At 43.3% G+C, this 21,518-nt stretch overlaps 1 protein-coding gene across 1 annotated transcript in view; it reads left to right on the forward strand.

The window, feature by feature from the left end:
* Nucleotides 1-21,518, forward strand: part of PTPRT (protein tyrosine phosphatase receptor type T) — a 443,055-nt gene that overhangs the window by 385,743 nt on the left and 35,794 nt on the right. The window contains exons 17-19 of the mRNA XM_041419248.1: nucleotides 3,622-3,770; nucleotides 6,527-6,529; nucleotides 19,182-19,369. Coding sequence (XP_041275182.1) covers nucleotides 3,622-3,770; nucleotides 6,527-6,529; nucleotides 19,182-19,369 — 340 coding nt within the window. The remainder of the gene's footprint in view (nucleotides 1-3,621; nucleotides 3,771-6,526; nucleotides 6,530-19,181; nucleotides 19,370-21,518) is intronic.

Here is a 21,518-nt window from a genome sequence, read left to right on the forward strand (position 1 = left end):
GCTGCTTTTAAAAAATAATCCCTGACAGTCATCCAAACCTCCATGAAACAGGAATCTGATCCTGCAGATAGTTCTAACAGAAAATATTGCTGGAGCCTCCTGATTAATGCCTGTGGCAGTAAATGGTTTGTGCTTGATACCAAGTTTGCATTCCTAGACTGTTTAAGTAGAACTCCCACAATTTTAATACAGTGCTTCAGATTTTATGTCTAGTCTCTGATATGAGTAGAAGTTTCAAAAAAATAACCAAATCAAATCTCCATCATTTTTTCCCCCGAATTGACACTTACTTGTGTTCACTGCCAATGGCTTTTCTCCTTGCTTTAGTGGGGTCAGCATCAACTGCCTGATTATACAGCTGGTTTCATTTTTTCATTCAGTTTTGAACATCTTTCTGTCTCATCCCTCCTCTGTGTGTGTGGTGCTTGCAAACATCATCTCTTCATTTCCAAACCCTCTCAAACTGAAAAGAGCAACCTGGTAAACTCCATCCATGGATTCCTGCTTCCTTCTTGCCACATTTCCCTTACCCTTGGATGTAAACCAGCATTAAGGTCATTTTTATTCACATCCTGACATTCTGTGTTGATTGTATCAGACTCTTCTTCCCAATATCTGCCTGGTCCTTTATTTCCTCCCCTTTTCAGCTGCATATTGCATGAGTGGGGAAGTGTCTGCTCCATGAGGGGTGTCAGCTCTGCTGGGGACACTCTGGGCACGCAGCCAGCCCATGCCTGACACTGATGCTCCCAGAGCAGTTTTGTTGGGGTGTTGCAGTGGCTCTGTGCAGGGCAGAGGGGACAGCGGGAGCCATGTCACCGGTGTGACTTGTCAGTGATTCACAGAGATCTCTTGGAGCGCCCTATTTTTGGAAACAGCATTTCTAGATAAATGCTTTTCCATTTCCAAAAGGCATTTTGACGTGCTGGGAAATAAACCTCTACCTAGCTGTGGGTTTTAAGTCACATCCCTAACATTCTGGAAAGTGCTAGTCATTTGATTTTCTAATCTTTTCTATGAATTATAATGATGGTAAGGACCAAATAGGCTTAGTCCTGTGCTGCCACTCTCTCCAGACACAGAACGGCAGCAGAAAAGGCACGTTTAGAAACTGAGAGCCCCTTGATGTGTCTGGCAAGCTTAGCTCTGAAATCCTCAAAAGAGATCTGTCTTCCTTTTCCCTCTAAATTTAGATGAAGAATTTTTACATTCTTGGAACAGAGAGGGAGAAAGGTGGAAACTGATAAGGCGCTGTGGAAAGAAAATTGTAGCGTTGTCAGATGCAGACCTGGGTTGTGTGTGCGAGGTAGATTGAGAACTTTAAACTCATGTCACCTTTTCTTTTTAGGCATTCAAGCCAATGTTTTAGGGGCCTCTCTGTCTTCTACAGGACCAGGTAGAACTCCTTTGCATAGGGCTTTTGTAAGCAGGCCTTTGGGGACTAAGGGGCTTGGGTTTGGGGTTATTTTTTTCCTGCCTAGGACATGCAGAAATGTTGTTACTCATTCACTCAAAGACAAAGCAAGTTTGCCAATTCCTGCTCTTTGTAGCTTGTTGGTATTTCTGAAAAGATACCAGGCAATGGGGACTTACAGATAATTATTGCCACAAATAATTTAACTTATGTTGAATGAGGAAGTCGCCCCTTTTGACTCACCATTTTCAACCATTGGAGTCATGGTCTGTAGTGGCTCACCCCAGCAGTCCAGAGTGCTTTTTATTAAGGACTTCTGCATTTTGGATTAGTGTTTCCCACTGAGTTATTTTAATTCTTGTTTCCAAGGAATTCACACAGGCATGTACGATTAGCAAACCATCAGGATTAAAAGATCCGCATGGCAGGGTTAACACACTTCAAGGTTATTTTAGTTACCACCGGTACCACAACACAAAAAAAAACAGGGGCTCCCATGTCTGCAGCTCATGGTTACTAAATCTGGCTGTGCCAATGCTGCTGAACACTGGAAGCAAAGCTTTTAACATCATTAAATGCCAGCTTTTTGCTTCATCACTCAAGGACTGCTCCCCTCTTTGCATCTTCATCTGCACAAGTGGATACACCACGGGGGTTTGGGGAGATCTGAGGAAGCCCCCTGGGATGATGGACCCAATTTGAACAGCTCTAGGCTTGGATTGGAACCACCAACTGTAAATGGCTGAACTCCAACTGGCTGAGCAGATGAAATACATGTGTTTGTTCAGAAGTTTGCAGCAAACATCCAAGTTTTTTTCCATAAATCTGTGCTCTCCTGATCTGATTATCTTTCTTTAAAACAGGCTTTTCCCACAGACACAGGCAAAGGATTTAGCTCACTCTGACCCTTCTTTCCAAACAAGTATAAGTGGCCAAGCTGCCCATCTCCTGAAGGCTGGGGCTCAGCTATGTGCTTGAAACTTCCCTGTAAATGCCACTCTGACATGTTCTGAGCATAAATAGAGCCTGTTAGACTATGTTGGAAGGAGTACCTTTTTTTCTTTTTTGAATCTAATTAAGTTTAAAAGATGGGTAGTACTTACCATAAGCATGTTGTTTCAGAGAAGAAAAACCTCTTTGCAAAATGATTTAGTTGTTAGGATTTTTTTTCTTCTTTGAGTTGGAGAAGAGAAAGAAAACTAAAGCTCCTTCTTACAGTAATCTGTTTTTCTCCCTTTTATTTTATTTTCTTATCTAGGGAAGTGGTGTAAGCAAAGTTCTTTGCTGGTGCTAGGGATTTTTGTGATATTTTTTCAAGGTATGGATTGTAGAATGTCACACATTCATTTTTAAAGGGTTTTGCTCTCTGATACGAATGAAGCACAGGGCAGTCAAATGTCAGTGGAAGCTTAGCAGCTCACTTTTCCTGCTTCTCCTCATTTTATTATGCTCTGTGTTTGCAAAAGAGGAGCCTCTTATGTTCTCAGCTTTGTTACTGTTTTCAGAGCAAGCAGCCTTGCTGCTTTTGACAAAGTTTTTGCTGTCTCCTCAAAACAAGAAAAGACCCATTTTCCTGGAACAGGGCCATTTGGACATTGCTAAAAGAACCTCAACCTTCAGTGTGCCCCACCCTTCCCTGGCTGGGGATCCCAGAGCAGTTCCAGGATGTGTCAGGACTCAGGAGGCTGCTGCCCTCATGGCTGTGCTGGGGACAGGACAGAACTCTGCTCCAGCTCTCAGGTGGCACAGAGCCAGGTCTCACACTCCCTCAAAGAGCATCCCATGGGATGGATGCAGATGTCCTGGTCCCCTGGAGTGAGCAGTGCTCCCATCCCAAGCCCTCTGCTCCTCCTGGAGCACGCGGCTCCTGCTCTGGGGGCTGGACCTGTTCCACCCTCTCCAAGGCACCTGCTCCAGGGTTTGGACATATTGCACCTCTCCAAGGCTGAGGTAGCACTCCCACTGCTGGGGTGATGCAGGTTTGTGCCAGATGAGTGACGGGGAGGGAGAGCTCCAGGCTGGTATCACGATATTTATCGTGCTCCAGAAGCTGCATTAAGAACCTGTGGGGTTTTCAGGCAGGCGGTTTGTCACATGCCTTGCATGTCTGACCAAGTGGGGTAATTTTGTCAAAATATTTTGCCATTGCTTTGCTTTTAACGAGGGCAAACTGACCTTGCTTTCTCCCCTCTCCAAACCACCCAAAGGAAGCTAGCCAAGAAGCAGAAGGAGACTCAGACCAGCACGCAGAGGGAGATGGGTCCTGTGGCTGCTTCTGACAAGACCTCCACCAAACTCAGTGCTGTTCACAATGAAGAAGCTTTTTCTTCCAGCTGCCAAGATGTTAATGGATTCAGTAAGTTTAACTTGCTTGCAATGGATATGACCCCCTTGGAGAGCTCTAGGTTCTTAAAAGGACCTATTCCTTTGGGCACAGTGTTGAGGAGTTAGGAATGGCAGTGAGAGAGATTGTTGCAAAAGCTCCATAGAAATCTGGAATGTCTCTGATACTGCCCCTGGTTTCACTGTCAGACAGGTGGAGAACAATCCCCTGGGTCCAAATCTACTGAGAATAATTTGTAAAGCCTGTTCTAATAACTGCATCACAATAAGAGGCACATGTTTATTTGTTGTTTAGAAATACTTTTCCTTTGTGAGTAAAAGAGTCAAATCCCTTAGCTGTCTTGTGGGATGAAAAAACATTTTCCATATGAAATTGTTATGAAAGAAGGCCTAGTCTCCTGGCTGGAGGACTGGAATGGAAAGCAGCATTTCTTCCTTTGTCTGTGTCCTCGGTTTATTCTTCACATGGATTCAGTAAAACTGATCTTAGTTAACATTTGTAAACCACTCAGACCTCTGTAGCTAAGAGTTTTGTGGGTAAAGCAGCACCAACTCCTACTTTAGCCTCACTAGCTCCAGGCTGAGTGCATGGTGGATTGCATGGTGGATTTGTAAATTTTTTCGTATTAAATAAATTGAAACTTAGACACTATGGGCATGTCACTCCTTCTTTTGACATTCAGCCTGTTAGTTTGGACAAGGGACAGCTCTGAAACTCAAGTGTGTACTACAACTCTTGTCTTTATTAAGCATCTTTAGAGAAGGGTTTTTTCCCCCAATTAGTAAAATGGAAGATAGAAAATGTGGTTTATCATTGAAACCTCCCCCTGTAATCTGAACCTGAGTGGGACAGGTTGAGTGAATTCTTCCTTTGCCTCTCTGCAGGTCGTGTCAAATTGCATCTGCATGTGCTGCTACTGCCACTTTGTGTAACACACCTGTGAGATGGATAAATAGGAGTGTGGGACAGCCAAGGTTGGCAGGGAACACTTTTCTCTGATATTAAATTGACTTCAGTCAAGATCTAATTTTCTCAGGTGCTGAGTAGCTCTGTCCTAAGGAGGCAGCAAGAGTTCTGTGGGGTTCCTATCTCTGAAGGCCAGGAGAGCAGCAGACAGTGTTGTATCAGCCATCCCCAAAACAGCAGAGGCAGCTTGGCTGGAGTGTGGGGAAAGTCAAGTGTTTGACACTTCCCTCAGAATCTGGGCTTCTCAAAGTGTGGGGATTCTTTTTCCAACCAGAAAATTAGAAAAGAGACAAGCTTGAAATGTGACCTCATCTTTCCCCCTCCCATCCTTGTTATTTTGACAGACTAATTAAAACAGCTGAGTCATTTGCTTGAAATGGTAACTGTAGAAAATATGATGTATCAAGTTTTGTAAAGAAACAGCACTCCAGGTTTTCAATTTTTTCAATTAGTTGGATGTTTACTTGTCTGACATCTCTACAGATTTTATCACTGCCTTCCCCTATAACCTGAGTCAGTCATGGGTGGATGTTTTTTTTCCCCTCTTTATATCTATGAGAAAGAATTATCAATAAACCTTCATGATTTCTCCAAATTTTTTACTGCCAAGTCCGGGATGCTGAGGTGTTGGAGGTAAGTTCTGTGCAGTAGTGTGCACATGCTGATACAGGAATTTTATGGGTAAAAGAATTCCTTGAAAAGAAAAATAAAACAAATTGCCTTAATGAAGTTTAATACTTGTGGGTTCTATACAGGCCTACTTTGGAATAACATAATAGGATTATTTCTTAACCTTCCTGCTAACTAATAGAGTTTTACAGCGTTTATCCACCAGAGCTGTTGAAATCAACTGTCTTAAGCAGCAGTCCGATTCCTTCTTAAATTGGTTTTTTTTTTTTTTTTGCCTGCCAACAGTAAATAGCATTTACAGCACCCCATGGTGGGCAGTCACCCTCTCCATCCTGCCCTCAGCTCTGGAGCCTGAGCTGGCTGCAGCAGGGAGGTGGAAATGCCCTCTCCTTTTGGAAGAAGAGCCCACCAAGAGAAGCAAAGTTGTTTTCAATGCCAGGATCACCTTGCCAGCTCACAAAAGCAATCACACAGAACAAGACAATTAGCTAAGTAGGATCCCTCAGTTATTGAACGACTTGCAGGCAACTTTACCTGCAGAATGCCATGGCCTTGCAGGGCTTGTGTCCTTGCACCCAGCTTTCAGTTTCTGTCACAATAATTCTGATAACTTTTCAGACAGAACAAATTCAGTGGGTGCCTACAGAAGCTTTCCTCTTCCCATGCTCTCTCCAGTTGGCCACTGGTCTGCTCCTGGGTGAGTCCTGTCCATCCTCCTGCTGTTCCTTACCCTGACTCCCTGCCCTGCCACCACACAGGACTATTTTCTAAATCAGTTAGGTTTAAAAATCCCACTTTCGTGGGTGCTGCCTAATGCTCTGCACCATGAGGAAGATAAAGAATGAACAGCTGCCCTCCTTCTTATCAGCCCCTTGTTTTCTGTTGAGGCATCCAGACCTCAGGTCTTGCTGAAAAGAGGAAGAGAATTGGGCATTTCTTTTTCTTGGCCTGAAGCAAAGCCCCTCATCCCTCTTTCCATTCTGCAGTGTTAGTTTTAATCCTGGCAGGATTCTCACTGATACATACAGGTGTTGAAATTAAAGAGATTTTTTTGGACTCAGCCTCTGTCTCTGACACTCCACAGAACCAGAGAAGGTGGTTGGTGAAACACAGATTGGTCTGTGGCTGTTCCAACTTGTCTGCTTTCACATGGGGATTATGAACAATCACAGCTGGTCATTTTCTCAAATATCTTGGGCTTTTTTAAGATCTCAATATATCCCAACTCCATGAGAGGCAGGTGATGGGCCTGGCAGTGGCTGAGCAGCTCCCTGGAGTGCAGGAATGTTGGGAAGCAGCAGAGTCAAATGTAGACACTGGCTCAGGGCAGGGTTATTATGAAACAAGATGGGAAATGGGAAACAAAGTGGACCTAAATTAGCCCCCCAGTGTCTGCACTGACCAGAAGGGTGTGCAGGGGGTTGTGACCCTGCAGAAATCACGGACAGTTTGGCAGTGATGGGATGAGCAGCAGTGGATCAGCTCAGCAGGGATGCACTGATGTGCTCTGCACAAAGAAACTGCTCTTCTGGCTTTGCAGTGCTCAGGTGCCATGGACCAGCCTTGTCCAGGAGAATTCCCTATCCCCAGCAGAGCCATCCTGATATCCCTGCAGGGGTTCTGGCAGGAGCTGTTGGATTCTGAGGATTTAACCCATCAAAATGCAGCCAGTTTTGCTGGAGACTGATTTATTAAGGTGTGCTTTACCTGTGTGACATCTCAGTTTGGGGGCAGACAGCTCTCCAGACACCCTGCAGGAGGGACACAGGTGAAGGAGTGGCTTTAATGCTTCAGGCAGAGCATTCTGGAAGTGGGGGAACTGAGTTCTGCAGCAGGAACCACTACCACAAGTTACCAAGTCAGTGTGATTTCACTTACGAGAACAGGAAGATGAGAGGGAGGTGTAGGCAAATGGCACCCAGGATTTAAGGGATCCATTTGTACCAAGAAACATCAAAACACCTTTCTACAATCCTCCATGATTTTATGATCAGTAAGATGTAAAGGTCTTCGCAAAAGGCAAGCACAGCAAGATGTAGTTCTTACTCCTGCCCCGTGGATAATTTTCACTCCTAATTAGGTGACCTGCCAAATGCAGTCTAAGGACTTGTAGGGTCGTGGACATGAGATTTCCTTTAGTAAAAAAATTCTTTAAATAATTTAAAAATAAAATACAAACCCACATTTTATCAAAGGCATAAAAGGAAAATGTATTAAATTCCATTTTACTGGCTTCCATGGGATTTTTGAGGGATTTGCTAGTTTAGGAAATATTATAAAAATTAAAGAATAATTTTCAGAATAGGAAGGAGCCTTCACCACTCTGCATGACTGGAGGGATCTGTGTGGCCTCACGTGCCACTCCAGGGAGCACAAAGAGAATTTTTAATCAAGTCTTAATCTCTACTCTGATGTGAAATCCTCTCTGGACATGTTTCCTTTGATTACAGACCCAAATGCCTGTGAGAAATGCTAGTTAGAAAGCAGCCCTGTGTATACATCTCATTATACAACCTGACTGATTTCAGGAACAAGTTCTCCAAAGTTTTAAGAAACTTCTCTTTTGTGATTGTGGGGTTTGGGGGATTCAAGTTTTGGTTTTATTTTTTGGTTTCGTTTTTAATTTGTTTTGGTTTTGGGTTAGTTTTTTTCTTGGTTTTGTTTGGGTTTGTTTGGGGTTTTTCCCCTCTTTTTAAATCTGAATCTAAAAGTCACATCCCTGTGTCACAAACACAATTCATGTCATAGACCTCAGTTGGTAGCATCTTTAATCAAACCCACTGACATGAGGTGTTTATCTGGAAATTCATCCTCAGCAGCTCTGGAAAGGCAGTATGGCCCTAGGAGTTCTTTTATACACCCAAATTCCAAAAAACTTGAGTCCTGCCCCAAGCCCTGCGTGTGGCCTTGCCCTGTGACACCGGGCAAACCAATTGCTCTGTTTAGATCTTATTTGATATTATGTGAAACGTGGCCACGTCCTAAGTGTGGTGAGAAGGGTCTGATTTAGGCTGACAAAAGGGCAAGAGGCCCCAAAGCAGAAGAACTTCACGACTTAAGGCAGCAGACCAAAGTGTGAGGAATTTGATTGTTTTAATGTGTTTCCAAGTCATGTAGGTCTGAAAATAAGGGGTGAGAATGCAGAAAAGAGCGAGTTCATTAACGAGATGATTATAACCTGCTCAGGAGGTAATTCTGACTTTATGGAACTCCCTAGACCAGTGACTTCTTTGGGTGTCCCCACAGAATAACTTGAATTTTTTAAGCAGTGTTTGCTCCATAGATACAAAAAATTGCTTCTGAAATTACTTTGATGTACACTGAGTTTTATCTACTTCTGTTGGGCTATGGAATAGTTTTTCCTGTGTTATCTGTTGTCATCTTTCTGATGTACTGAGATTTGTATTAGCTTGTTTCCCAACATTCTGAGGAGGAGATATATAAATGCCTGTAACTCTGGGAGTGAATGCAGAGTGATAACAAAAGAATATGCCTTCAAAAGTGATGGATTACCATAAGAATGTGCATGTTTGCTGCTGTAGGTATAAACCAGCCTCATAAATTTACTATCAAGACAAGAATCTACCACGAAGATGTTGAGCCCTTCCTCCTTTAAAAAATATTTTATTAATATGGAAATTTGTGGATTCTTGTCCAGAAAAAGTTAATGCTGTAATGGGAGAAGGCAAGGATTTTTGTCCTGCTGACAGAACCCAGGTCACAGGGGAAGGGATTATAGGATTTGCTATGAACAATCCTGGGTTGAAGAACAAGTCCCTTGTAATGTTGTAATGTTTTAACCAAAAAATTGCTACCCCACCTGTGTATTTTTGTGGTACATTGTGTTTGAGTAGGTTTATTTTACTGTCAATACTGATTCTCTGTAGTTTGTATTTTGGGGGTAATTTTTGAGGAATTTCCTCTTAGAGACAAAACCCTAAGTTTGCTCCTTTGGTTAAAAAAAAAAGAACATTTAGAATATAGACCTATGAGTGTAGCTCTGTGTGTATCCTATTTAGGAACACATTGATTTACAGTAACTATAATCCTATATTTGGGGTCTGGAGTGCTTATATTAAAGAAAATCCATCATGATGACAATGTAATAAATGTAATATGCATGTTGAAATGAAAAATATAATTCATTTTGATAAGCCTTATATATCCCATATTACTGTGTTCTTTGAGGAACATTCTCCCTGTTCTCTTTCTCTCTCTTAATATATGTCTAAAGTCTTTTCCTTATGTCTTTCCTACCTAGCATCACCCTCTCCTTGTTCATTTTCTGTCCAAAGCAAAACCCTTCAGAGCAAATCTATGTTGAATTCCTACTACTCAGGTACTAGTGCCAGACTTTTCTTTCATTCCTAAATTTTCTTTGCTTTTGTACGTTACCCAATATAACCTATAACAGACCGAGGCTTCTGAGTGTGAGACACAGCTAACCTTGTTTTCATTTTCTGTAACTTTTCTTTTCCTGTTGATCCTCTGTTGATTTCCATTGATCCCTGTCGTGTGGGTGAACGGAATTCCATCTCAAAGTTTCATCAGACACCGTCCCATCGACCACGCTGTTAGGTAAGAGGACAGGTATGGTGTGCTGGGCTGAGCTGGAGAGCAAACACACTCTTTGTGTCATGAAAATAACACCCCAAAGGACTTGGCTTCCAAAATCAGAATTATTCCCGTGCTCGTGTGTTAATCAGAAAACTGTTGTTTCATTCACGTTTTGTTATTGCTGTTAATTGCTTTCAAAGGAAAAAAAAAATCAAAAATTAAGGTTTACTCATTTTTTCAAGTACATGTTGTTTCTTTTGTCAATGAGATTTGGGGTTCTGGGCCCCTTTCCCACGCGCTGCCTTGCCTTAGGCTTGGTTCTGACCCTGCAGCTGGTTGTGCCTGTGCAGCTGGCACAGAGTCACTGAACAGTTTGGGTTGGAAGGGATCTTTGAAAGCTCTCTATGCCATGGGCAGGAACACTTTCCTATAGACCAGATTGCTCAGAGCCCCATCCAGCCTGACCTGGAAGGTTTCCAGCATGGGGCATCTTCCACCCCTCTGGGCAACCTGTGCCAGTGTCCCAGCCTTTTTATAGAAAGTTTTGTCTTTGTATCTAGTGTGAATTATCCTGTTTCCATTTAAAAACACCCCTCTGTGCTGTGTGTGAGGCTCGGCTGGACCTGCCTCAGGGGTTGCAAATTTAAGTGAGGATTTGCATGTCTGCAGCAGGTGGGAGCCTGCAGTTCTGGGTGAAGTTGCATGTATAAAGGTTATTTGGAGAAATTCCTGGCTGGGTTTTGGGAACTGGCTCCACCTGATTCTGTGTATGCTGAGAGTTAAATGCTAAATCTTTCAGGCACTCAGGTATGGATTTGAGAGGATAACAAAGGTCCTGAGAGGCAGAGGCTGCTCTGTGCCTCTATAAGGTATCAGAAAGAAATTCTCCCCTGTGAGGGGGCTGAGGCCCTGGCACAGGATGCCCAGAGCAGCTGGGGCTGCCCCTGGATCCCTGGAAGTGCCCAAGGCCAGGTTGGATGTGGCTTGGAGCATCCTGGGACAGTGGAAGGTGTCCCTGCCCATGGCAGAGGTGGCACTGGATGGTCTTTGAGCTCCCTTCTCACCCAAACCTCTGTGATTCTCTGATTTATGAATTACTCTGCTATGGAGCAGAAAGATGATGTGTGGCTGATCAGAATCTAGCCAGTGGGATTTATCATTTTGGATTATCTACAATAAATGTTCCTTCCAGACACAGTAATCTGCTGTCACTGCTTCAAACATCACTCAGAACAGGGGGAAGGGCCACAGTTAGGACAGGAAGAAATGACATCCAGTGGCTGTTCCTTGGTTGTCACTTGGCACAGAGGCTTGGAGGGGCTGCCACAACACACACATCCATCCTGCTGCCTGCCAAAATGCTGATGGCAAGGAATGGGGCCTCTGAATGGGGCAGGAAGGAAAGGTGTCCATTTCCCAGGAGGTTTGCTCTCATTTCCCTGAGGCTCAGTGTCATCAACAGAAAAGCCTAAAGGCAGGTTTCTTTTTTGGCTGTGCTTTAGAAGCAAGGCCCTGACTTGCAGTTTGATACCAAACTCTCTCAGTCTGCTGTTTGGCATCTGGGAAAGCCTGGCCATTCTTTGGGGGAGCTGTTTACCCCCTTTGCCCTGATGGAATTAAGGTGTGAACTGCACTCTTGCTACTCTGAAGCTCAAGCAGCAATGAACAGGTTCCCTCTGTGCTTCTCCTGTCACACCAAAAGCCCCCAAAACTTTTAAACCACCAAATTTTATAGATGAAAAAGAGGAAATAGGAATCTAATCAGCCTTGTGCTTATGTATTCAAAAATATTTCAAATTTCTACTAAGCACTATATCTGTGTAAGGATTGATATCCCTGTTTTCCACATGGGAAGTTAAGTACAGAGCACTTTTAAGACATGAATTACACAGACTGGTCACTGTCCCAGTTCCACCTGAATTTAACAGCCTGTGAAACAGCCTCTAACATTGGAGAAATTTCTGTCTTGTGACTTGCAGACAAATTAAAACCTTGGTGTTCTGGTTTCTCAGACAAATCCATCAGATGTTAGATGTTGCTGTATGAGCAAAATAAGTTTAATTTTTGATGTTTATTAATATTAATTCCCAGGGAAGAAAAACATATCTTGAAAAGGGATTAGTCATCCCACTACCAATATCTGTACCTGCAATTCAGTACTGTTTGTTCCCATCTATTATGCTTTCTGCTAATAAATGTTCTATATTTGCAGTACTGCATGGCTCCCTAGGCTTGGCTGTGACATGTAAGATACAGGAATTTTGGGATTTACTTCTATCCCAATTCCTGATTAATATTTTTCTGTTAATGCGTGTTTTTAGTGAAGTTACTTTCTCTTCCAATTGTGGACAACTCTGGATTTTAAATGTTTTGCTCAAACATCTTTACTAGAGAAGGGAATATCTAACACTAAAAAATACATGAGGTAGATTTCCACTTGAAGATGAGGTAGCACAGCCTTAGAGATTATTTTTGGGGAAAAGATCCGTGTCCAGTAGCTCTTGAAGATGTTCAGGAGCTGTCATCAGGGGATCTCTGCAGGGGAACCAGCATGCCCTTCCCTTGCATCCATTGGCATCTCCTGGCAGCAGGAAAGGACACTGAGCCTTGTTCTTACTCCAGCTGCTCATGAGGATCCTCACAAGAGTCTCTACCCTCCCAAGAGGACAGGGATTTTAGTGCCTGCAGATGGGCAGAACAGGCAGAGAGAGCTCTCTGACACAAAGTCTCAGACAAAAAACTGGCTGTGCTTAGAAAGACATAGAAATTTTCCATGGATTTTAGACTTCTGTAGCTTTTTTGCCCACCCCTAATCAGTCTGCTGTGTGTACACCCCCAACCTGGCTTGAATGACTCAAAGATGTTAAAAATCCAATATTGCTGCTTTAGCAGGTGCCTTTGTCACTGATTTTTTACTGTGGGATGAGTGATTTTTATGCAGTGGGTGCTCAAAAATTCAATGGCTGACCTGCTCAGATGCATCAGAAGCCTTCCAGGCCAAGTCAGCCTCTAATAAGGAGCTGTGGGAGAGGTTTTCCCAGCACTTCTCCATGCTGAGCTTGGCCAGGAGCAGAGTGAACACCAAAGGTTCAGACCTTTGTAGGCTGGGACTTGAGTTGAATTTATCTTACATTTCTTCCTGCCTGCAGAATTGGAAAACCCTTTCTTCCAGTCTTTAGTGGCTTGTGGTTTCACGTGGTGTTTTGAAGTTTCCAGATGTAGCTGAATGTCTCTGGAAGGTGGGTTGGTCTGGCAGCCTCTTTTCACCAAGGAAGCAAAGAGAGATTTGGCTTGGTAAGCTCCACACATCCAAAGAGCTTCACAATTATATTTCTACCAAATAATCCCAAGTCATTGCCCACCTCACCAAAGCATCTTCTTTGCACCTTTAACAGGATTTTCTTCTATGTTACCTGTGAAGAAAATGTATGTAATAATTTTTATGAGATCAGAATGCTCTTAAGTAAGAATACTCCTGTAATATTAGAATGCTTTAATATTCTTATTAGAATGCTCTTATAAGATTAGAATACTCTTATGCTTGGTGTTAACCAAGTAATTCTTACAAAGTTCTAGAATATGTAAAAAAAAATTATTTACGTTTAAAAAAATTATGGATGTCTGGCTTCTTCATGCCTTTGAAATGAAAGGTGCACCCTGTGTGCTCTGTCAAGCCTGGTGTCAGAAGGCTTTGTTAAGGAATGTGCCCTTTCAGAGCTCAGTTGATATCATTAGATAAATGGTGTTTTGCCATACTTCTGTTGGTATTGTAGATAGAATATTAGAGCTGGGTATTTATCATATAATAAAGCCTTGACACACACAAAAAAGCAAATTATTTTTCATCTTGTACCATATCCCTGGTGGAGGGGGAAGAGGTATTAGCCATGCTCTAGTCACCCTTGGAAGATGTCAAAGAATTGACAGCCTTTGCTCTAGTGTGGAGAGACTGGCTCTGTGTGTAATTAAATCCATCACAAACACCACTCAAAACATAATTTATTTTGTGCAAAGGGTGTCGTATCGCATCTTATCACTTGCCAAGGCTAAGAGAATAAAAAATATAAGCAGATATGATAGCCCTGTCATTTTAGTCACAGGAGGAATTTGTGGATGTTAAAGCAAAAGTTTTGAGAGAAGCTTCTGCAGTGTAGAAGAAGACACGGGAGTGCAGCTTTTAGTTGTGAGAGGCATGAGTGAGTTTTCTGGTCAGGGGACAACATGATACTCTATGCCCAGATAACCATTCTCAGTCTAACAATGTTTACAAAACAAATGATCTCTAGAAAAGCATCTAAAGCTTTAATCCCTAGAGGTGCTCTGGGTGAGCAGGACCCCTCCCAGCAGCCTTACTGGGATGTTGCACAGAGCTCTGATCATACAGAGCCACTTCCACACTGGCAATCTAATTTCTCAGCTGCTCTTCATCTTATCTGTGACATTTATGGAGAAGTTCATCAGTTTTTCTGTGGAGGCAAACATATTTATTTTACTTGTCTGAGAAGCACAAAAGTACAGAACACAAGGTGGTGTAGCAGCAGGCAAGCAATAATAACTCACTGTCAGGGCTGCTCATCAGATGGGGAAAGATTCCACTGAAGTGACCTCTGCTTCAGCTCCTCTCTGTGTGCTGGACTCTGTTACTTCTTGGCACAATAAGACCTCAGGGTTGATTTCAGCAAATTCATGATTATTTCCCCGGCAAAGACATTCACAAAAAGCACCATTTCATAGGCAGGGAGAAGTTGAGAATATGTGAGGTCAGCATTGTTACATTTGCTTACCTGCAGTTTCACACTAAACACGTGAGCTGAGATACCTGAAGAGTTTCCCAATCAGCCAAGCTATGTAAGAAACAGGGAATCACTAATTTACTGTCTTCTGCAAAATTTCAGGGTGTTAGGTGAGCTCTCAAGCTGATCACAGAATGTTTTGGGTTGGAAGGAACTTTAAAGCTCATCTCCTTCCACCCCCTGCCATGGGCAGGGACACTTTCCACTAGACCAGGCTGCTCCAAGCCCCGTCCAACCTGGCCTTGGACCTTCCAGGGATGGGGGATCATGAGAATGCCAGCTTCCAGAATCAAAACATCTTAGTTGGCAAAGGACATCTTAATATGGGGAGTAAGAGCAGCACTGAAAGGGTTACAAACAAGCTGGCAACACCCTTTGCTGTCACAAGCTGCTGATATTAGAAGCAGCCCTGTCATCAACAGCATGTTCCCAGCCACATGCAGAATACCTGCCTTATTTACAGCTGCACAAATAGAACTGTGGAAAATTGGAGATTGTTCTAGGAAGGAGCCGGAGCCCTGAGCAGGCTGCCCTAACGAGACTTCAGAAGCACTCAATTGATTTACTTTATCAAAGAGAAACTGAAGAAGTGATTTGATCAGTGCCTGCATGGGTCAGGATTTCAAATGCTCAGAGGGCTCTTTAATCTAACAGAAGGTATAATAAGATTCAGTGCCTGCAATCGAAGCTAAGCAAAATCAAATTGCAATTAAGAAATGTTTAGTCAGCAAGGGTAATTAACTAGTGCCACAATTTTAGGGGTCAGAATGGAATCACCACCTCCTGAAATGTTTTAATTTGAATTATTTCTTGGAATGGTATTCCATCTATGGAATGCAGTGAAATACGGTGGGGTGTGTTCCTATCAAAAGCACAAGGACATATGACTAGGATAAATGTGCATATGAAATATAATTTTAAAAAACACCTGATGCGTGATCCTCCACAAGTAGTAGTTTCTAAGAGTGAAATATTTCCTGCAACTTTCCCATTAAAAAAAAAAAAAAAAACCCAATTATTTTTCTGTATTGCTTTTCTCACTGAAAACTCACCAAAGGCACACATGCTTTACAGGCACTGCCAAAAATTTAGTGCAAAGTCTTGGCCAATTTGTCCTGCAAAGTCATTCTCATTGCAGGGGACTGGGGAAATGTTTGTGAGAAGTAGACAGAGAAAAGGGACTGTGGAAAATTACTTTAACTTGCCTTTAGTGCAACAATTAAAGCAGCAGCCTGACTTTGCTGGAATCTTTGTTGTCTTTCCCAGTAATAATGGTGCCAAAAGGAATGAGATGTGCGTTATAGTGGCACACAGAAGGAAAAGCAGAGCCTGTTTGCTAGCCCTCCAAAGACTCTTTTGGTTGACTATCCTAGTGAGAGATTAGTTTGCTGCCACTTCCCCTCCCACCTGCATTTTGGATTGTTCACAAAATTGCCGCAAACACATCCTGAGAGGTGCGGGCCTCGCTGAGCGCCTCATTACCGCGCTCAGCTCCACACTCGTGGGGTGATTAGATAGAGAGGGAACAATGTGTAACCTGCATCAGGCTTTATTAGCAGAACATGGAAGTGTTAAGCTCAGCTCACACACAGCAATTTGTCCCCAAAAAAGCTCCTCTACATCTTCCTTGGCCGAGATAAAATGCTGGTGGGAGCAACTGAGAGTCCAGAGCTGCTGCTGTTGTTGGGGTTGGGATGTTTTTGCAGGCAGCACAGGTGCCGTGCATGATGTGTTTGTCACAGAGGCCTGGAGGAGGTGATGGCCTGAACAGTTTCAGCTGTGTGTCCCAGGGTGGAGAGGGGGTGACCCACATTGTGTGACGCTTTTCTTCAAGCAGAAACCCTGGCTGAGTGAGGCACACGTGGTGCTGCCACAGACCACACTTTGCATTCTTCCATGTGGTGGTGCTGAGGCCCTGGCACAGGGTGCCCAGAGAAGATGTGGCTGTCCCTGGATCCCTGGAAGTGTCCAAGGCCAGGTTGGACAGGACTTGGAGCAACCTGGGATATTTAAATGAGATTGTCCCTTCCATGCCCAAACCATTCTGAGCTTCTGTGCTGCAAGAGCTGTTCCTACAATCAGAGGGATTTGTACCAATTTTTATCTCATTGACCAAAGAGACCAGCTGTCACTATGGACTCAAAGGCCAGAAACACACCCCTCTTTGCTGCTGAGCACCTTCTTCTAATCCCACCTCCACACCATGAGTGCCTACCTTAAGGGAAGTTATTCTGGAAAGAACAAGCCACTTTCCTGGCTTTTACCTCTCCCTGTGACACATCTCTCTGAGAAGAAAGCCAAGTACACCAGAATTAAAGGAACTGATGAAGAGAGAAATTAGTAATTGCCTGCAAAGCAGCTGGCTGATCTGAGCTCCATTTTACAAGTCGCCTGTGCTCTGCGTGTGCCCTGCCCGAATTAGCACCAGAACCACACATTAGTTTTAAGACTCCCTTTCGAATTGGGATCTCGTAATGTTTTTTAATTGGGGCTGATAAAAATGTGGCATTACTTGCAGGTTCCTCAGAGAAGCCAATTGTGAAATTGGGTTTGTATTAAACCTAATGATGGAAAATTAAGCATAGTACGTCTGTCGGAAATGGTCCGCGATAAAAATCTTCTCCTTTTCATTACAGGAGGTTAATAGGGAATAGGGGAGCAAAGATGCACTGGGAAAGCGAATCCAACTAGGGGAATTAATAAGCCTTGAAATTCCCTCTGTTCAGAGTTCTCACACTGTCATTAGTCAGAGCATTAGGGATGATTATACAAATGCTTTGGATGTTACTCTTCCTTAAATCCCAAATTTATTCACATTTTGTGTTTGAGGGTTGCTTTGCTTGAGCCATAGTTCTGTAAATCTGAGTGTCCTGGGAATTGACTGTGTTTATGAGAACCTGGCACTCAGAAATCCTGAAATTCAGGAGTGTAATTTTCAAAGCAGATGATCACTGTGCTAATTTATTTGGGAGGAGCAGGCTGTGTTCAGCATCTCTGACAATTCACCCCCCTGCCGTGTTGATGTCCCACTGGTGATGAGCTTGCCCTGCAGCAGTGTCCACTGCTGGCATTCCCATCTCCTCACAGTCCTGCAGCTACCAAACAGAGCATATCCCTGCTTTCACATCTTCCCCTAATCTAATAATAAACCAGCTGAATTGCTATTTGTCATGTCTGTGCTGAGGACACAGTGGGATGCCCTCAGCTCTCTGTTCCTTCCCACCTTTGCAGGACAGACATGGGCAGCCCCTGCCCAAACACCACAGTAGTTTCGCAAGCAGAGCAATGTTTACAAGAGCATTCCAAGATTATTTCTGCCTCACAGAAATTACCCTGAAATTGCAATTTGATTTATTTATTCTTTATCCCTTTAAAAAGGTGGCCTCAGTGTTGCTCTCAAGGGGTGGTGTCTCAGCTCTTTGTCCGAGAACTTGCTGTAAGAAACAAACCCTGTGTGTGAAAGCTCAAGGGGGTTTTGTGAACAATCTGAGGGAGGTGCATTTTCTGTTTGCTAATACCTTGGTTTGGGTAAGGCCAGAAAGAATTGATGAAGGTTTTATGTGTGAAAGGAGCTGAGCATCTCAGATCCCTGCAGTCCTAGGAAAAAACAGTGCTATATTTGGCCAACTACTTAAATTTGGACAGCTCTAGACAGCTAGATAAGTCGTTGAATTTTTCATTTAGTCTGAGTTCCTGTTGTTAAAGATTGTTACAGTCAATTGTTTGGTTATTGAAGTTATTATTTCTTTTCTGTTAGTTCACTGGGAATATTTTGTTGTGCATACAGTTTTGCTGGGGATATGAAGTTGCAATTCCATCTGCATAGTGAGAGATTGCTTTAAATCCACTTCTTTCAAAATGACCTGCTTTTCTATTAAGGTGACATATCTGAAATTTAAATTTCTGCACATAAGATAACTATGTTTCTATGCTGGTTTAGTTTTTTTTCCTGATGATATTACATCTTTGTCATTGGCATACAAAATTTTAGGCCTGAACTAGCAGAGCAGTTCACTTTGCCTGAGCATCCTGACTCACTTGAAATGCTAATCATTTGCTTGCTCTTCTCTGGGGTCCCTCTCAGTTATCTCATGCTATACACCCCAAATCCTGCCTGGATCTCTTGCTCATCTCTGTGTATCTCTGAGCCATGTTCTTTGCAGGTTTGGGAAGACAGTAGCTACGTAGCTCTGTTGGAGTTGCTGTGGGGAGCTCACCCTTGATGTGCCATATCCTTGTTAGCCTGACTGGCTGTTCACTCTCTCCCTGTCTTTTTGGGTTTGTCTGTTTGATGCAAAAAAATATTCAAGCGTGATTTAGTCCTTCGTGGCATTTTAGATAAGCCTGTGTTTTCTATGCATTTCTTTACTTCTTTTTGCCTTCACCAGCCTGGGGGGTGCTGTTAAATAAACAGAAAGGATGAAACTGGAAATACCAGGTAGCTGAAAGCTTGTTCTGCCTCCTGTGTCCCCGACAGACAGCAGCCATGGGGAGCTGGCCCAGCCCACGCTGACCATCCAGACCCACCCGTACCGCAGCTGCGAGCCCGTGGAGATGTCCTACCCCCGGGGACAGTTCCAGCCTGCCATCCGAGTGGCAGACCTGCTGCAGCACATCACCCAGATGAAGAGGGGACAGGGCTACGGCTTCAAGGAGGAGTATGAGGTGAGAGGAGCCTTTCTTCACGTGACTGAGTAGGGAAGTTGCACTCATGAAGGGTAGAAACTTGGGAGAGGAGGGTAGCTGGTTTTGAGAGTTTCTTTTCCTTAATTCGCCCTCCTAATCCTTTTCTTTCTGATTTTGGTTTTGAGGACAGGGCTTTGCAGCACTATCAGTCTTTGGAGGCCCTCTATTCCAAAGTGAAGGTGTTCACTACAGCAGTAAGTGGGTGACACTGTCCCATAAAGAGCAATCAGTAAATATCCAGCAGGTGCTGAACCTGCAGTCGCACAGTCCCTTCCTTATCAGTGTTTTCCTTGAGTAGTGTGAGCCAGGCTGTGAGAAAAGGAAGGGGTTTTGCCTGAGCTTTTTGAGAGCTCCAAGTCCCCTCTCATAATTGATCACATGAAATCACAGCACAATGACCTCAATGGACAATTGTCAAGTCAAGGGCAGGTATTTGTGTAGTTAAATGGAGGTGAAATTTTCCAATATGATCAAACCTCTGGCTCAGAATAGGCTTGACTGACATTCTCTACCAATTCCATGTGAGGAGAGGAGTAAAGGCAAAGCTGGAAAAATGAAAGCTGCCCTCTTTCCCCTCACCTCTTCCCCCTGCAAGTTGAAATGACCAGGAATATAATCCACATGACCAGAAGACATGATGTTGGGGATGATTTGGAAGAGGAAAACACATTTAGAGCAGAGCAAACAGAAGAGGGAAATAGCATCAAATATATGTGAGACTCAGCTCTAGCAAGTGATAATTATAATGAATGTAGTAAGCTCGTGGGAAGGCAATAAGAAATTAATATGCATAGTGGCATTAAAACTATTTAAAAATAATGTAACAGCTGTGAAAATAAGTTCCTTAATGAAAACAGCTCACTTTTCCACCCTGCAAGTGAGAGTCCATGGGGTTTGTGTCCTGAGTGCTGAGGTTTGCTGTAATTTGGAGCCTGTCTTTTCCTGGTCCTCACCAGGGAGTGTTTTTTTAATCAGATGGAATCAAAAACTATCATAGCATATGTTTCTGGAATTGTATGTTAACCAGGTCTAGGCACTCTTGCCCCATAATCAAGCATCCTAATTAAACTATCACTATAAAGAGCTTTGTTTAATATTGAAAAAGGTTAATAATTCTCTGAGGAGATTTACTTAGCCCCCCTTGGCCTCCATTTCCATGAGGAGTACCCAAAACTGCATTGAGCTCAATTACAGATGCCCTAAGATGCAGTTCTTGATGTTCAAGAAGAAAACAGGTGCTGGCATATATGTAATTTTCTGGCACTGGCATCGGTAATTATCAAAATAGCACATTAGCATGAAAAATGTCAATGCAACTTTCAGCTCCACGAGCTCTGCCTTCCTCAAAAAGTGCTGTCTGCAGACGTGTGTAAGGATGATGACATTACACAGATTTGCATAATTCCTTTCTTTACAAGGAACGGCCTGGAGAATGCCGCAAGCTCACAAATCTCCTGTGCTGTTCCACCCTTCCATCAGCCGTAAATGCAGGCGTTTTCCACGGTGGGATTTGGCTTGGGAGCATGGGATGGAGGCAGCACTTCAGCTCCAAATAGCAGTGGGGAGTGTGTCAGGGAGCATGAGAGCTCCTGGAAGGTGGGAGGTTTGAGCTGGCTGTGAGTGAGGCTCAGCCTGGGATCTGCAGGAGCACAGAGCTGCAAAATTGGCTTTGCAAGACGCTTTGCAAAGCAGCTGATAAAATCTCAAGAAAGAATTTGATGTCTCTTTTAAAATGTGTTTTCAGACACTAATATCAGTGTCACCTCCAAATATGCTCTTTTTTTTTCTTCTAAGGAGCTGATTTTCTACTTACTTTGCAAATTGATAGCATAAATTGCAGCCTGTTTAGTGACATGTTACCAAATAATTTTACTCTCATGAAAAATCACTTTGAACGGAGCATATCAGTCACACATGACAATCTCTTATCTCTGTGCGTTCCCATCTCCGCCGAGTAACCTGGAAATTGCATTCCATATTTGTTTAAAGGATGCCTGCACCTACACGTGTGAGGACAGGCAGCTTGTTTTGCTGAAGGCATCTAGAAAAATATTCCTGGTAGCTCCAGGAGGAGCTGAGAAGCAGGATGGGATGGTGTGAGGGGTGTGAGTGCTGGGAGGACTGAGTG

The sequence above is a fragment of the Onychostruthus taczanowskii genome, unplaced genomic scaffold (assembly GCF_017590055.1).
Source record: "Onychostruthus taczanowskii isolate IOZ18803 unplaced genomic scaffold, ASM1759005v1 scaffold60, whole genome shotgun sequence".
Classification (NCBI taxonomy): domain Eukaryota; kingdom Metazoa; phylum Chordata; class Aves; order Passeriformes; family Passeridae; genus Onychostruthus; species Onychostruthus taczanowskii.